The 18,964-nt window shown below is 35.6% G+C and overlaps 1 protein-coding gene and 1 pseudogene across 1 annotated transcript; one reads left to right on the top strand and one right to left on the bottom strand.

The window, feature by feature from the left end:
* Positions 1-1,624: 1,624 nt before the first annotated feature.
* LOC105053678 (uncharacterized) lies at positions 1,625-13,368 on the top strand. The gene is given in 5 exon segments (XM_073245339.1): positions 1,625-2,740; positions 2,743-4,402; positions 11,825-12,148; positions 12,821-13,173; positions 13,294-13,368. Coding segments are annotated over 5 exon segments (3,528 nt in total).
* Positions 13,369-15,836: 2,468 nt separating this feature from the next.
* Positions 15,837-16,689, bottom strand: LOC114914638 (pentatricopeptide repeat-containing protein At5g25630-like; annotated as a pseudogene).
* Positions 16,690-18,964: the final 2,275 nt, after the last annotated feature.

The following is an 18,964-nucleotide window of genomic DNA, read 5'->3' as shown; positions in this document are numbered from 1 at the left end:
TGATAGAGATTAATAAATTGATGATTAAAAAAAAAATGTTTGGACTATCCATGTTAAATTATAAATAGCCTTATCATGTGTAGGATCGTGGCACTATGAATAGCCTCCCACGGGCAGAAACATGACACTGAGAGTAGCCCGTTGTGGATAAGAATATGGTACTATGGATAGTCCGTCATAAGTAGGAACATGGCACTGACAATAGTCTACTATGAACAGGAACATAGCATTAAAAATAGCCATATCACAGACAAAAATATTATACTTGAACTTGTCAGTCACGGACTAGAGTGTGACCATGATTAGTCCAAAAGCCTAAAGATAACTATTGACCGATCTGGATCATCTTAATGAGATATGAATGATAAGACATGATATGATAATTAAGTAAATAAGGTTTTACTTAATAATATATGTGTGGTATATTATTTTTGAAAAAGATAGATATTTGATGGTAAATAATGCATGTTTTACCATACATCGGTATTGAGTTATACTAGATACTTGATATGAGATTTCATAGTTTATATATTTTTTTAGTACTGTTTATTTATTATTTTAAGTTATATTCTTATATTGATGCATATGTGTGACGATTCTTACTGGACTATAAAACTCATAACCTCCTTCTTTATCTTTTTTTTTTTGCCATAGTTACAGGATGTATGTGTTTGGCTATGGTTGGAATTATGGTTGAAAAGATCGAATAGATAGAGTATCATCAATATCAATCAGATGATTTAGTTTTGTAAATTGAATAACTTTTGTCATTTGTTAATATCAAATATTTTGTTTTGAATTGAGATCGTTAGTTTTCATGAAAATTTAAGGATTGTAATGAATTTAAAGGTTTCACAAGTTCTCTAGGTATTGCTGTAGGGAGTGTGCGGCTGTGTTGCGTGGCCAACCCAGATATTGTTTCGGAGTGTGACATATTTTGAGCATCAATTATAAGACTGTGTATCTATGTCTCTCTCTTCTTTTTTGTCGGGACGTCCTTCCCTCTCCATCGGTTTCCTTCTCCTCCTCAAGTCCCTTTCTCCTTTGAATCTTCCTCCCAATCTCGTGAAGGCATCCATTCGAAAATTGTATTGCACGGCCATGGACTTGAATTGGTATTCTAAGTAGACCGTCTAGAAGTTATGTGGACCTATTCTTCTAAAACTTATAAAATTTAGACATACTTTTTTTTTTTTTTTTTTTTTTTTGAAGTAGGAGATAGGTGAGCAACCCCCGAAAATTTAGACATACTCAATGCTAGGATGCTCTCTTTCCTCACTATGATGTGCATTTTAAAGGCTAAATAACTCCCACTGTTTATTTTAACTCAAGCATCAACGCTATTCCTTCTGTTTGTCTTTTAATAATGCATCTATTTTTATGAGGTGCTCAAACCAGATAGGGACTAGAATGGGAGAAATTACAATGAGTTTGAGGCCCAATAAGTATCAGGTCCACGCCAATCCCTGTAGATTTTTATAAGCTGCCAACGACTACTGAACAATAAGTTTGTGGCCCAGACCACTAGCGGAGACCGGAGAGAGACTGCAGAAGATTATTTTGTTGAAGAAGAGATATAACCGAAGATGATGGCAACATGCTGCCCAATAAAAACAAGGTAGACATGGATCTGTTTCTAATCCTTTCATTTCTTCTTGCCTTGGCATCAGCTTCACTTGCATCTCAAGGGAGGGCCCTCCTCCAGTGGAAAGTCAGCCTCCAAAGCCATGGGTCGCTTGAATCTTGGGACCTCGACACCAATCCATGCAACTGGACTGGAATCGCATGCAACGTCACACGTCGAGGCCGACATGTGATCAGGGAGATAAATCTGACCCAAATAGGTCTGGTAGGAACGCTGAATGCTCTCAACTTCTCCTCTCTGTCATCACTAATCAGTCTCAACCTCACATTCAACAAGTTCTATGGAAGCATCCCTCCCACTATAGCTGCTCTTTCCAAACTCACCTCCCTTGATCTCTGCGCTAATAACTTCACTGGGATAATTCCACTACAGATCCGCTCTCTGACAAAGCTTAACTCTCTGAATCTTAGTGTTAATCAGATAAGTGGTTCCATTCCTCCTTGGCTAAGTGATATGACAAGGCTTAACTTCTTATATCTATTTGGAACTAATCTTTCAGGTTCTATCCCTGAGGAATTAGGAAGGCTTGAGAATCTGTTGGACTTGGTAATCTCGAACAACCAGCTAACAGGTTCCATCCCTCCCACTCTGAAAAATTTAACTCGGCTTCAAGAATTAGATTGCAAGAACAATGAGATATCTGGCTCCATCCCCTCAGAATTAGGGAATCTTGCAAACTTGGTTATTTTAGATATGGGCAACAACAGTCTGTCAAGTTTCATCCCTCCTAGCTTGGGAATCTTGACCAAGCTTAATGAGTTTAGACTTTGGGGTAATCATCTCTCTGGCTCCATTCCTCCTGAAATAGGAAATCTGGTGGAGTTAACTTTTCTATTACTCGAACAAAACAATTTAACAGGTTCCATCCCCACTAGCTTAGGAAATTTAACCAAGCTTGAAAATTTGTACCTTTCTGAAAATCAGATCTTCGGACCAATTCCTCGTGATATACAATATCTAGTAAGCTTGAAAGTTTTGGAAATTGGCACCAACCGTTTAGATGATTCAAGTCCTGCCAGCATAGGAAATTTAACTAAGCTTAACATCTTATACTTCTTTCAAAATCAGATCTTAGGATCAATCCCTCCATCTCCATCAGCTTAGGAAATTTAATCAAGCTTGAAAATTTGTACCTTTCTGAAAATCAGATCTTCGGATCAATTCCTCATGATATACAATATCTAGTAAGCTTGAAAGTTTTGAAAATTGGCACCAACCGTTTAGATGGTTCAATTCCTGCCAGCATAGGAAATTTAACTAAGCTTAACATCTTATACTTCTTTCAAAATCAGATCTCAGGATCAATCCCTCCATCTTTTGGAAGCTTAACCAACCTTATTCATTTGTGTATATATGACAATCGACTATCTGGTTTTTTGCCTCAGGAATTTAATAATATTACGAATTTGAAATCTCTTGACTTGGTAAACAACAATTTTTCTGGCCATTTACCTCATGACATATGCAAAGGAGGAGTTCTAGCTCATCTCATTTTGAACAACAACCATTTTGAAGGTCCAATTCCAAAAAGCTTGAAAAAGTGTACAAGTCTAAGTAGAGTCCGACTTGAGCGGAACCAACTATCTGGTGATATATCTGAAAATCTTGGAGTGTATCCACATCTGTGGTATATTGATTTAAGCTTCAACAGATTATCTGGTAAGCTCTCACCAAATTGGGGAGGATGTCATAATTTGTCATTTTTAGGAATCTCCAACAACAAGGTTACTGGAAACATACCACTAGAACTCAAAAAGTTAACTCTATTGCAAGTACTTGATCTTTCCTCGAACAATCTATTAGGAGAGATTCCGAAGGATTTGAGCAAATTGACTCATCTATATAACTTGAATTTGAGCAACAATCAACTTGTTGGAGAGGTATATCCAGAATTTGGAGAACTACTTAATTTGGAGACTCTTGATCTATCAGCAAATCGACTAAGAGGAAGGGTACCAGAACAATCAGGTAACTGCATGAAACTTCACTTGCTGAAGCTTGGAAACAACCATTTAAATGGAAACATTCCTTTCCAAATTGGTAATCTAGTAAACCTGGATGAATTCCTAGATCTAAGCCACAACTCATTTACTGGAGAGATACCATCACAATTGGGCAAACTAGATAAGCTACAAGATCTGAATCTATCACACAATGAGTTGACTGGTCATGTTCCACCTTCTTTGAGTTATATGATAAGCTTATCATCTATAGACTTATCATACAATGAATTAGAAGGTCCACTGCCCAACTGCAGAATTTTTCAGAATGCTTCGTTAGAGTGGTTTATCCACAATAAGGGCTTGTGTGGTGTAGTGAAGGGTTTGCCTTCATGTGGCTCATTTATAAAGAGCAAAGATGATTCAAATAAGCACCACAAACTTCTTTTGTTAATCATTGTTCCTAGCCTGGGAACCTTATTTCTATTTGTGGTATTTGCTTTGCTAATTCTAAGAAGGAAGGAACATGCAAGACATGTTGCAAGTATCAAAGAAGTAGGATTGTCTATTTGGAACTTCAATGGAGAAGACGCATACATTGACATCATTCAAGCAACAGAGGATTTTGATGACAAGTATGGTATTGGCACTGGAGCATATTCCAATGTTTACAAAACACTGCTGCCAAGTGGCAAGTTGGTAGCTGTAAAAAAATTTCATCCATTAGAAATTGAAAACTCATCGAGCAAGCAAACTTTTTGGAATGAAATACGGGCACTAACCCAGATCCAACACCGGAATATTGTGAAGCTTTATGGTTTTTGTCACGCCCCAAACCCAACACCCGGGTCGGATACGTGATGGCCGCACACTCCTTAGAGCAAGCCCTAAAGAATATGCAAGGTCAAATTAAATCATTACAACCTTAACAACCATAATATTTAATTTCAATAATAATTCATAAAATCTTACATAATTACAATTAACATTCCTTCAATTTTCTGATCAGATACTATGACACTCTATTTATCCTTCTGCTTACCCGTAAATCCAAGTCATAGCCAATTATAAGCATCCTGTAACTCTGAGAAGAAAAAGAAAGATGAAGGGGTGTGAGCTTTACAGCCCAGTAAGAATTTCCATATCACACTGATATAGTAATATAGTCTGAAATAAGGATAAGCAATAAAATATAAAATCTCATGTTCAATGTCCAGAATAATGCAAATATTCATAAATTTTCTGTCTTGTTAAAATAGATGCATCATCATATGTTAACAGGTGAAACCCCTTTTATTCAACAATTATTTCATGTCTTATCTTTCATTTCCCCTTTCATAATCACATGATTTTAACCTTTTCTTTCTGGTTCTGGACTATCCAATTCTATACCTCAGTCATCATCCGGATCGAATCCATTTTAAAAATCTTTCAAGACTGTCCCAGGATGAGCTCCTGGTCGGCTGTCCCACGTACCAAAGCCCGTGAGAGGCTGTCCCAGGCATAAGCTCCTGACGGGCTGTCCCAGGCATGAGCTCTTGGCCGGCTGATCCACCTGTAAGCCAGTGGGGGCTGTCCCAGGCATAAGCTCCTGGCGGGCTGTTTCATATGACAAGGCTAGTCCATACCATACATCTCTTTCTTTTTCATTTAATCATTATGTATTGATTTCATCAAATCAATTTTGACTTGCATTATGATCAATTCAGATATGTCATATCCATATAATCATGCCATCAATTTCTGATACATATATATTGACATAACATACTCATGCTCAAAATCAAATAACAGTATCTCAGGTATAATAAATTCATCGATCTCAAATCCGACGATACAAAACCAACGATGCAAGACCAACAGTAAAATAGCATATATATAATAGTGATCATGTACAGGGATTCTTACCTTTACCGGTGACTGATCCAAGCACAGAAATCAATGTTCTTCTTTGATTTATGAATTTCTCTAACAAAATATTCCACTCGATATCTTATGCAGACAATCATCTCTTCATAACCCTGATCAAATATAAAAATCATATATGGAGAAAATTACTGATAATCGATCCTAATAACACAGATCGAGGACCTCTCTTAGGATTAACCAAAATTAGGACTTGTCTATGTATCTGGATCCTCCACTGATCCATAAGACTTCTAGAGAGAGAAAATTCATGAAGAGAGAAAAAATTTTAGAGAGAGAAAGTAGAGAGAGAAAGTGAAGAGAGAAATCTTCGTATCCTTCAGATGAGGCAATCATGGTCGAGATCATCAGAGGTTCTATCAGGGTGACTCAATATGAATCAAGTGTTACAAATTTCGAATAGGATCAGCTGGGATCAGATCTACCGTACGAATTTCGAAGCAATCTCAAATCATCTTATTTTCATCTTCAAGTTTATTCTAGGGTTCATGATGCAATCAGAGAGAAGAAAAGATCTTAGAGAGACAAAATCCATAAAGAGAGAGAAAAGTCTAGAGAGAGAATCTAGAGAGAGAAAATTGGAGAGAGAAGGTAGAGAGAGAAGAGAGAAAAGAGAGAGAAAATTTTTCTCTCTTCTTCTTCTTTTTATTTTATTTTATTTTTATTTTTCTCTTTCTCTTTTTTCTTTTATTTTTCTTTTTTTTTCTTTTCTTTTTCTTTTTTTTTCCTTTTTCTTTTCTTTTTCCTTTTCTTCTTTCTTTTTCCTTTTCTTCCCGCGGCCTCCCTTGGGCCGAAACAGGGGAAGACCGATGAGGTCTCCCTTGGTGGCCCAGGCTTCGGTGAGATGGTGGCTTGGCCGGAGGTCTAGCAACAGCGGCCGACCATGCAAGCTGGCCGGCGACTAGGTTTGGCCGGCGAGCTTCCACCCTTTTTTTTTTCTCGAAAAAATAGGGGATCCGTCCCCTTTCTTCATGATTTTCGGTCATTAGCCGATTGCCGGCGGTCGAGAACTCTCGAGGAAGAGAGATAAAGGGATGGCGGCACTGTCCTAGGGATAAGAAGCCGCAAACGGTGGTGCCGACGGTCAGAAAAAGGAGGAAAGTGCTCGACCGAATAGGGAAAAACAGGGTCTTACCTTTTTCATGAGTTTTTCCGACGATCCCGATGGCCGGCAAGGGTGTGCGAGCCACGTAAAGAAGGGGAAGGAAGAGGGGTTTATAGGGTGTAGGGGAGGTCGAATCCGCCTCGGATTCAACCTCTCCACCGGTGATTTGGGTGGAAGAAGACTCCCAACGGGAGTCTTCTTCATTCCATTTTTTTTTTGTAAGGCTTTGGGCTTTTTGGGCCGGGGTGTTACATTCTCCCCCCTTCAAATAATTTCGTCCTCGAAATTAAGTTATGTTGTTTGAGATATATTCCAAAGTATACATTCTTCATATCATTCTTAAGCTTACAATAATGTCTTATATATTATTATTTCTCATGATCTTGTTATAACAAAATTATTTGAAATTTCAAACTCATCCCTTCTTATTGATTTCTCAACTTTTTGAAGAACTGTAACATTTTGAACTTGTATTAATATACCACCATTATTTGTCTAATATATTTCACTTAAAATTCATAATTGTCTCAGACTACCTTTGATAGAAAAATAAATAAAGGTCAAATATCGGGCACTCTTCACAATCATCGATTTCTTTCTTCTCTTGACCTTCCAACAAATTTTATATGTAATCTCTCATCTTAAGAAAATCTCAATCTTCTATATCAGTCCAAGTAACAATATTAAATTTTAAAAAAAATGAGATCTATGTCAGGATATTCTAAGTTTGAACTAATATCAGAACTATCAAGCTGTTAATAAACTTGAGACATCTAGAATTTCTTGGTATTATCTACAATTATCTGGCTATGATCAGATTAGATCAAAATCTGTAGCATCCTTTCCTTATCAATAAAATCTTTCCTTATTTGCAACTAATGTATTTCATCATAATATCTTTTGATTTAAAAGATTAGTATTTCTAATCAATTTAATCCACCATGCTTTGCTGCGCACTCTGATCTTAATTTATCAAATTATATAAGTCTATCAAAGATAAAAATATCCTTATATGTTAGATCAATCCAGGATAGATCCAACCTTCAAATTTCATATAAAATTTAAGGCAAAATTTTAAGTTTCTTTATCTTTACTACCTTCGGGTATAGCATATAAAAATTAAATCTTGATCCACTTCTTATGTTTGAAATCATTGCATAAGTTTCATCACTCTTCAAGAATCCAACATGTCTAGAATCAATTGGAGTTAACCTTAGATTTACCTTACAATCATTTAGATAATTTTTAAATCAATCTTCCTTTTTAAAAGAATTAATTCTAACTTGACAACTAAAAGAACTCAAGCCAACATCCTTAAGTAGAATCAACTTGATTATTTCTTATAGAGCTCTCTTCATCACAACCCTTAATATTAATCGATAAATCCATACAAAATCTTGTCCCTTGTATAAGTCATTCAAAATTTAATACTAGCAAGATGTCTTAGTTCAATTTAAAAAAAATATCTAAACTTTGACTTGAATAATTAATACACTTCACCATCTTCAATAAAAAAATTAATCCACAGATAATAATTTGAATTATTAAAGATTTCATCATAACCTGTATATCATACTCTGATAAAATAATAATTTTTTTTTAAATTAACAACAATATCAAAATACTTTTGATCCACTTAGAAAAATAAACTTTTGACTTGAGATTCAATGCAACTTGAAAGATCAAAGAATCCTATTTAGAATATGATATTTTGAGTAACCAAAAAGTTCACCAAGATGTATATCTCATATTCTCATAATAAAAATTTAAATATATTTTTCATTTAAAATTGAGTTTCTTATATGACCTCTTATGGGTTCAGTGTTCAAAAATATTTCTCTCTTATATGATGTAATTTCTTCTTAGACCATACCCTAATTTAACTTTCTTTGATAAGTCCAAAATTCATAATACTCAGACAATTATCATCGAAATTAAAAAAAATATCATGATCTTCAATCATATAAGTTTTACATTCTAAAATCATCTAGTATGCTCAACATAACTTATCAATACCTCCCACTTCATTCCAAGGTCAACTCTTTTCATACTTAGGTCAACCGTACTAATTGAAATCTAAGATATAACTCATCAATTTTATTATAGATATCATATGCCACTTATACATAAATTTCATCTTAATATCTATTGATTCGAAATCTAAATATTGAATCTTCTCTTTTATATCTATCATGTTCCTCATGATCATAATCTAAGTTTAAATATCACTAAAGTCATAATTTCAAATAATTATAATCTTAAGCTTAAATACCACTTAAATCATATTCTCTAATGATCATAATCTAAATTGTAATATCATTCTATTACATCATTAATGATTATAACCTCAGACTCTAATATTATCTATCATACTCTATTGATTAAAATCTTAAAGTTTTGATATCACTTATATGACAATCCCTAGTGATCTTAAACCTGAGCTCTAATACTGTTCTACCATATTTTAATCACTTGTATCATTGTCTCCAAATAAACGTAACCTAAGCTCTAAGCTCAAATGCCACTCTGTCACATCCTACTGATCTTACATAAAGTTTTAATATCTCTTCATAATCTCTGGTGACCTTAAATCTGAGCTATGATATTATTCTATCACATCTTAATCATTTATATCGTAATCTCCAATATTCATAACCTAAGCTCTGATACCATTCTATCACATCCTAATCATTTATATTGTAATCTCCAATGATCATAACCTAAGCTCTGATACCATTCTGTCACGCCCCAAACCCAACACCCGGGTCAGATACGTGATGACCGCACACTCCTTAGAGCAAGCCCTAAAGAATATGCAAGGCCATATTAAATCATTACAACCTTAACAATCATAATATTTAATTTCAATAATAATTCATAAAATCTTACATAATTACAATTAACATTCCTTCAATTTTCTGATCAGATACTATGACACTCTATTTATCCTTCTGCTTACCCGTAAATTCAAGTCATAGCCAATCATAAGCATCCTGTAACTCTGAGAAGAAAAAGAAAGATGAAGGGGTGTGAGCTTTACAGCCCAGTAAGAATTCCCATATCACACTGATATAGTAATATAGTCTGAAACTAAGGATAAGCAATAAAATATAAAATCTCATATTCAATATCCAGAATAATGCAAACATTCATAAATTTTCTGTCTTGTTAAAATAGATGCATCATCATATGTTAACAGGTGAAACCCCTTTTATTCAACAATTATTTCATGTCTTATCTTTCATTTCCCCTTTCATAATCACATGATTTTTAACCTTTTCTTTCTGGTTCTGGACTATCCAATTCTATACCTCAGTCATCATCCGGATCGAATCCATTTTAAAAGTCTTTCAAGACTATCCCAGGATGAGCTCCTGGTCGGCTGTCCCACGTACCAAAGCTCGTGAGAGGCTGTCCCAGGCATAAGCTCCTGGCGGGCTGTCCCAGGCATGAGCTCCTGGCCAGCTGATCCACCTGTAAGCCAGTAGAGGCTGTCCCAGGCATAAGCTCCTGGCGGACTGTTCCATATGACAAGGCTAGTCCATACCATATATCTCTTTCTTTTTCATTTAATCATTATGTATTGATTTCATCAAATCAATTCTGACTTGTATTATGATCAATTCAGATATGTCATATCCATATAATCATGCCATCAATTTCTGATACATATATATTGACATAACATACTCATGCTCAAAATCAAATAACAGTATCTCAGGTATAATAAATTCATCGATCTCAAATCCGACGATACAAAACCAACGATGCAAGACCAATAGTAAAATAGCATATATATAATAGTGATCATGTACAGAGATTCTTATCTTTACCGGTGACTGATTCAAGCACAGAAATCAATGTTCTTCTTTGATTTATGAATTTCTCTAACAAAATATTTCACTCGATATCTTATGCAGACAATCGTCTCTTCATAACCCTGATCAAATATAAAAATCATATATGAAAAAAATTACTGATAATCGATCCTAATAACACAGATCGAGGACCTCTCTTAGGATTAACCAAAATTAGGACTTGTCTATGTATCTGGGTCCTCCACTGATCCATAAGACTTCTAGAGAGAGAAAATTCATGAAGAGAAAAAAAATTTTAGAGAGAGAAAGTAGAGAGAGAAAGTGGAGAGAGAAATTTTTATATCCTTCAGATGAGGCAATCATGGTCGAGATCATCAGAGGTCCTATCAGGGTGACTCAATATGAATCAAGTGTTACAAATTTCGAATAGGATCAGCTGGGATCAGATCTACCGCACGAATTTTGGAGCAATCTCAAATCATCTTATTTTCATCTTCAAGTTTATTCTAGGGTTCATGATGCAATCAGAGAGGAAGAAAAGATCCTAGAGAGACAAAATCTGTAAAGAGAGAGAAAAGTCTAGAGAGAGAATCTAGAGAGAGAAAATTGGAGAGAGAAGGTAGAGAGAGAAGAGAGAAAAGAGAGAAAATTTTTCTCTCTTCTTCTTCTTTTTATTTTATTTTATTTTTATTTTTCTCTTTCTCTCTTTCTCTTTTTTTTTTCTTTTTTTTTTTCTTTTCTTTTTCTTTTTTTTTTCCTTTTCTTCTTTCTTTTTCCTTTTCTTCTTTCTTTTTCCTTTTCTTCCCGCGGCCTCCCTTGGGCCGAAACAGGGGAAGACCGATGAGGTCTCCCTTGGTGGCCTAGGCTTCGGCGAGATGGTGGCTTGGCTGGAGGTCCAGCAACGGCGGCCGACCATGCAAGCTGGCCGGCGACTAGGTTTGGCCGACGAGCTTCCTCTCTTTTTTTTTTCTTGAAAAAACAGGGGATCCGTCCCCTTTCTTCATGATTTTCGGTCATTGGCCGATTGCCGGCGGTCGAGAACTCTCGAGGAAGAGAGATAGAGGGATGACGGTGCTGTCCTAGGGATAAGACGCCGCAAACGGCGGTGCCGGCGGTCAGAAAAAGGAGGAAAGGACTCGACCGAACAGGAAAAAATAGGATCTTACCTTTTTCATGAGTTTTTCCGACGATCCCGATGGCCGGCAAGGGTGTGCGAGCCACGGAAAGAAGGGGAAGGAAGAGGGGTTTATAGGGTGTAGGGGAGGTCGAATCCGCCTCGGATTCAACCTCTCCATCGGTGATTTGGGTGGAAGAAGACTCCCAGCGGGAGTCTTCTTCATTCCTTTTTTTTTTTTGTAAGGCTTTGGGCTTTTTGGGCCGGGGTGTTACAGTTTTTGCTCTTGTGCTCAACACAAATTTCTTGTCTATGAATATATGGAGAGAGGAAGTTTGGCAAATATTCTCGGAAGTGAAGATGCCATTGAATTAGATTGGTCTAAGAGAATGGATGCTGTAAAACATGTTGCTTGTGCTCTATCATACATGCACCATGATTGCACGCCACCATTAATACACCGAGACATAACAAGTAATAATATTCTATTTGATTTTGAATACAAGACTTGTATTTCAGACTTTGGTATTGCGAGACTTTTAAAGTCTGATTCATCTAATTGGAGTATACTTGCAGGCACACGAGGATATTTGACACCAGGTATGTTGTAATTTCATTTTTGTAGTGTAAGAACAATAGCCTTACAAATTTGTTTATATTTTTTATTACATTGTTCAAGATTATGTTAAGAGATTCTTTAGATTTATCCCCATATTATGTGCTATGAGATAATATAAAACATTCTCTCTTTCTATATATTCATATTTCATCCTTCTCAAAAAGATACTAACCTATTTAATCCTAGCTCTCCAAAAAAAAGGTAACATAGTTATAACATAGTAACTTATTCTATGCATTAGTCACTTCCATTCTCATCAAAAGAAACACAATTTTTTCCCTCAAAAAGAGTTATTATTTCTTTCTTGTCCTTATTGGGATTATCTAATTACATGTTATTCTCCATGACAATATTCATGAGACCAAGTTTATATGAAGATATGTTTGTTCAACTTTTAATACTATTACATTTTCGAAGATACAATTTCTACTATAGTATGTAATACATAGTGAACTATTGATTATGTGCTGACTTGTTTTTGTGAGGGACAGATATAATTGAGAATGCTTTGAACTTTTTATATTAAATTAGATACTTTTTTTTGCAGTTACAAGTGGACTATGAATCTAATTAAATCGATGAAACTAACTTAATTTATTTGATGTGGTTGAGAATAAAAATTTACTTATATATTTTTTTCTTATCTATTACAGAGTTTGCATATACAATGAGGGTTACTGAGAAATGTGATGTATATAGTTTTGGAGTAATATCACTTGAGATTGTAATGGGAAAGCATCTGAGAGAATTCATCTCTATGTTATCTTCTTCAGTCAGTGAAAATATCTTTCTGAAAGATATATTAGACCCATGACTATTGGCTCCTACAACTCAAGTTGCAAATAAGTTAGTTGTAGTAGTTATGACAATATTTCGGTGTTTAGATAACAATCCACATTCTCGTTCGACAATGCAAAATGTAGCTCAACAGCTATCTACTATCAAAGCACGACCAAACTTTCAACCTTTGGAGATGATCAAGTTATGTCACTTAATTCATGCCAAGGTACGACAGAAAATAAATATTTTTCCAAAAATAGCCATCATGTAATATACAATTTATCTCTCTTTTTTTGGTTCAAAAGAGTTGGCAAAACTTAATTTCTCTTGTTTATATGTTGTATAGATAAGTTCTTTATGCAGTAGATTCATATTAACCAACAGATTGATCCCTGCATGCTTTTATTATTGGAAATTGTGAAGTTATCTTGATTGACATGTCACAATAATTAATTTATACTCAAGTATTTTGTTGATTAGGTCAATCTATCACAATAGGTTAGGCTAGTTGTTGTCTCGATCTAAGAAGCTCGTTTTGGTCTCTGGTTAAACTGGAATTGTACTGGACCTTAGTGGGCTTATTCCTTTTTCTGCTTGGATCGGATTTTCTTCCTTGGGCCGCTATTGGATTGTATGATTTCTAGGGCTTGGACATCCCATCTCCCTCTTTCGTCTCCTTTCTTTATCTTCTCTATTTCCTTTCTTTTTGTGCTTTCTCATTTCTTGGCTTCAATTTGTACTTCATTTTATTTATCAATAAATTATTATAATAGGCTTCATTAATCTGCTCAAAAAATATCATGATTTTTGTAATATAGAGTTTGAAGTTTGAGATTCAACTATATAGTCACATGTGACTATAGTAATGGAAATGCATTGATATTTGCTTATGAATTAATTATTAAATATTTTTTTGAAGAAAAAAAAGAGTTGAACAATTTGAGCTTGAAAATATGATAAAAAGAAAATTGGGCTTGCAAAACTAAATAATAGTATAGGCTCAGATTGATAACGTACTCGTTAATTAAACAAAACGAGCCAAGTTTGGATTTATGTAGACATACATACTGCATACATTACATATACTAGCCGAAGCAATGTACTACTCCACCACTTGTTTGTATTCCTTATCCCCAACCATTCACGTTAGCACTTGGCCGAGGGAAAGACAACCATTACTTTGAAGATGACACACCCATTATATTTCTCTAATGAAAAATATATTAAAAAAAGGCAATGTAGAGAGAAAGCTGTATTACTCAAGTAATTAATCACAATCTTTTGTAGAGATCATAGTTAATTAAATTACAATGCGCCAATATTAATGCCCAAGTTGTATCGAAATTTTAAAAAATACTAGTGAAAACACAATCCAAATATAGCAACTTTATAGGATTATTACTTCAAGGCTTTATTCACCTAACATTGATAAAATGTCCCCCCACCATAACTAGTATGTCCAAGTTCATCTAAGCCCCCTAAATTCCCTGGCAATATTCAAGTGCTTAACCTGACAACATCTTTTAATGTCCTCCTCACGAAATCCCCTTCTCAAAATTTCAAATCTTCTTTAGCTACGTGCTACTTTAACAAGTAAAGGCTTTGAAATTAAACTACCTTGCACGCAAACATTCACAAACACTTCACCAAACTAACAACCGATTAAAGAATACAAATTGAAAGGATTAGAATTGAGGTTTCTTTTGGGCAACAGCGTTAAAAGGAATTCCAAGCGATCGGCCCAACGGTCACTGATATCTCGTTTCTAGAAGATACCGGGACTAGTTTTGGTGGGCCCACCTACAGCTCCCCCTCTCTGTCCCAATTAATCAAATCACAACCGTTGGATTGGTAGGTCCCTTATCTTTCCCCCTGTTCCAGCGGCTGAGCTTCACCGTCCATCAGATCTCAAGAATGGATCACATTGTTTGGACATGCAGTGGGTTTCTTGGTCTTTCGGCAAATTTGCCCAAGGTAGTTGGGGGCCCACCATGGAGACTGGCTGTTATTTGAAAGGATTGAAAAGGAGGGAGAGCTCTACCGAAAAAAAAAAAAAAAAAAAAAAAAAAGGGGAGGGAGAGGAAGAGATGTAGAACGGAGACTGGCTGTTATTTGAAAGGATTGAAAAGGAGGGAGAGCTTTACCGAAAAAAAAAAAAAAAAGGGGAGGGAGAGGAAGAGATGTAGAACAGTAGAACAGAAGCAGGATGTTTGGTACCGCTGCGTTCTTGTATTCAACTCCGAACAGTGTGAGATTTTTCTTTTTTTTTTTTAATTTAATGACTCCTTTTGTAATTGTTTTGGTTTTCAATTGACAAAGTTACATGTTTTTTCTCCTTTTTGGCGTTTTGTGCTTTACAAGTATGTGCTTTTTCTGGAATAATTGAATAAATATGCTGCCCGTTGGGATTTTTGAATCTATGTTTGATGAGAATTGAGGATTCGACTATTTATTATGGTTTAATCCTGAAAAATTGGGCATTAAGGGTGAAACATGAGTTCTATTTGATGTGTTGTTTCTTGGATTACTGAAATTGCTTGCTTTATTGATTTTCTTAATTTTTGGTTGGGGTTTTCAAGTATGGTGGTGTTTAAGAATCAGCAAGGTGCTTTCTGGAAAGAATTGAAGATTGTGATGGGCATTAAAGATTAGCATTGTGATGGAAAATGTTTAGGATGCATTTGGTTACATTTTTTGATTTTTAATTTTTATAAAATAAAAAATATTTTTATTTTTTTTTTTGATTTTTGCTATGGATAAAAATAAAAAAAATAAAAATATATTTGATAACTAGTTGGGATAAAGTAAAAAGTAATATATATATATATATATATATATATATATATATATATTTGATAAGTATATAATATTTTGTTATTATTTTACATATTAAAATCCTTCCACAATCCTCTTCGCCTCCCTCCAATCCCCATCCTTGCAGAGGCCATTCACAAGAGCATTAAAGGTAACCAAATCCGGTTGAATACTTTTCCTATACATCTCTCTATAAATCTCCATCCTAGTGACAACCTTGCCATCTTTACGGTGCCTATCAATCAATATGGTGAATGTAACGGCATTGGGAACTAAACCTTTATAGCATATTTCATCGAACAACTGGTTGGCATCCTCCAACCTGCTGGCTTTACACAACCCCCTGACCAAAATACCAAAATACTGTACATAAAAACATCAGGATGGACCCCAGCTTCCATCATCCGTCTCTTCAAATTAAATCCAACATCCAAGTCACCAACTTTACGGTAGCCATTGATGAGAGTATTAAAGCTGACGCACCGGACTCAGTTTTAAACCTCCGAATCTCATCGAAAATCAAATGGGCCTCCTTCACTCTTATCCTTGTTGCAAAGAGAGTCATCAGCATGTTGAAAGTTTCCAGCTTGGGAGGGAATTCGACGGCAAGGATCTTCGAGTAGAAGGCCCGGGCGGCAGCAGGGGAGTTGGACCTCATGAGCAGGTGGAGGAGGCGAGTGGAGGAGTGGAAAGAGAGGAGGAGGCGGTGCCGAAGAGCAAAGCGAAGACAGTGGATGGTGTTGGAGAAGAGGCCGGCGTCAGCATACTCGAGGGCGAGAGAGTCGAGGAGGGAAGGGTCAGGAGGGCGGAGGAGAAGAGGGTGGGGGCGGAGTGGCGGCCGCGGTGGGCGACAAGGAGGCGGAGGAAGGCCAGGCGAGGGAGGGGGGCGGCGGCGGTGGAGGAGGTGGGCCATGGCGAGATAGGAGAGGGGGTGTGGCGAAAGTGGGGGGCGGGAGGAGAGCCAGTGGAAGAAGGTGATAGCGCGGGAGATGGTGAGGAGGAGGGGGTCGGAGGGTTGGGGAGGGGGAGAGGGAGGTGGCGAGCGTCGGAGTGAGTCCGGATAAGTCGAGAAGAAGTAAAAATAAATTTTAAAAAGCAAAAAAAAATTGCTTTCCACACAAAGTAATTATTTTTATTTTTTTATTTTTTATTTTTTATTTTTTATGATGCTATCCAACATTATTTTTTAATTTTTATTTTTTAAAAATTAAAAAAATATATTTTATTAGTGGTTAATCAAAGGCAGCCTTAGGTTTTGGTTGTATATAATCCTTCGTACATGGAACACTAGATAAGACTTAAAATCATTGTACTGCAATAAAATGAGTTTGTCCAAGGACAAACTAACCTCTACTAGACTCTTTTTGTGTTGGCACTGTCCATCCGAGCCATGTCAAATCCTTTCGACATCTTTGAGATAATTTTAAAGCTTTATAATTTTGAGAAATAATAACCTTTAGTACCCTGAGCTCATTTTGTCTCAAAGTCGATCCAGACTCTAGGAAAGAATGAAAATCTTGTCAATCTGCATTCTCTCTTACACCTCTGAGGCTATTGCTTTCTCTCTTGACTATGTGCGTGCAAAGTCCAAGCAACATCTCAGGTGGTCGCTTGCACTAAATTAGTCACCATACCCACTGCATTGATCTTGGAATTTATTAAGAATTATTCAATATATCATGGACCTAATTTTTATTTGGTCCAAGTTTAAATTGTGGGTTACCCCTAAGTTAAGGAAAATGAGGGCCCTTAGTCAATGACTCTAGTTATTGAAAACAGAGATGGGTGTTTGGTGGAGTCTGAATCAAGAATATATAAAGAAAAAAAAGGTGGCTTGTGACACTTCTACGAAGGCATAACCCAGTGGCCACATATTGTCACTGAATTCGCCTTATTATGCATGTTCTAGTCCTTTCATGACCCCAACCAAAATAGTCTAGATTATTTCAGATAGTTGGAAAAAAATTCTAATATTAAATATCACATTTAGTATTGGAAACTTTTTCCAACTATCTGAAATAATCTAGACTATTTCCAATATTAAATATCATTAATCTTTTGTGTTGTTTGTTTGCAGAGTGAGAAAGCCTGTTGAACCTGTTGAAAATATTCTCGTATGGAAACAAAGTTGGGAGCAATCAATATGTGCAAAACAAGAAACTGCAATATATTCGGTCAAAAGAAAACAGTCTTTGCAAGCCCGATACATATATGGTTTTATATTATTTCAAACAAATTTATTGGCTTGTTTTGTTTGTGACTATGGGCACAAATTTCTCCATATTCTTCATTGTAGGCCATTGTTCAGTCCATCATGTATCCCTCTTCACATTGAGCATTTTACAACATATAAAATAAGTTCACGCCTTAGTTAATAGTTTTGAGATACACTTCATAACTAATATGAAAAATTACTTTAAGCATTGATCTTTATACTCATATCTGCTACTTATCGACTAATAGTCCGGAACTTTGCATAAAATTGAATGGGTAAATCCTTTGCAATTCTTTCTTATCCATAACCAAATTATAATGTAGTCAAAACTTCTACGATATTAAAATTTTCTTCTCTTGATGTAATATTGTCTAACTCTTTGACATAATATTGTCTTGCATTCTTTAATCTTTCTTTCTATAAAACTAACCGCCATTTTTGCCTTAGAAAAATTATTGGTAAAGTGATATGAAATACTTATCAAATTATAGCCCTCATCCTACATATATACCCTTTCTTTTCTGTATTTAATGAAGCTTCATATTGTTTAATTTTAATCTGACAATGCTTACAATATCATGCAATATTCCATGCTAGTCAATCCATATTGGATCAAAATGCAGTTTATTGATTGTTACAGACTTTGAACACATCTTCCTTTATTGTAAATAATGGCCTTAATTAGCTCAAGTTGCTTAAGCATGAGGTTAACTTGCTTTGTTGAAAAGATAGAATTACTAATGAATATTGATAGCTTGGAGGAAAAATAGGAAGCTAACATAATGGTGGCTGATGAAGGTTTGCACATCGAAAGATTCCTCATGTGGCTATTTACCTGAGGTAATAGACTCTAGATGAAGGTCCGAAACAAGGTTTTTTACCCAGAAGCTAAATTTTAGAGGCAATATTGCGATTTTTTCATAGATGAAGAATGTGAAGCTAATGTAAATTTTTGGGACTTACCCCAAAGATGCTCCTTAAGGAGGTT

This window comes from Elaeis guineensis, chromosome 11 (assembly GCF_000442705.2).
Source record: "Elaeis guineensis isolate ETL-2024a chromosome 11, EG11, whole genome shotgun sequence".
NCBI classification, from domain to species: Eukaryota; Viridiplantae; Streptophyta; class Magnoliopsida; order Arecales; family Arecaceae; genus Elaeis; species Elaeis guineensis.
The sequence above is the reverse complement of the archived record's forward strand: the minus strand, read 5'-3'. Positions and strand labels throughout refer to the sequence as shown.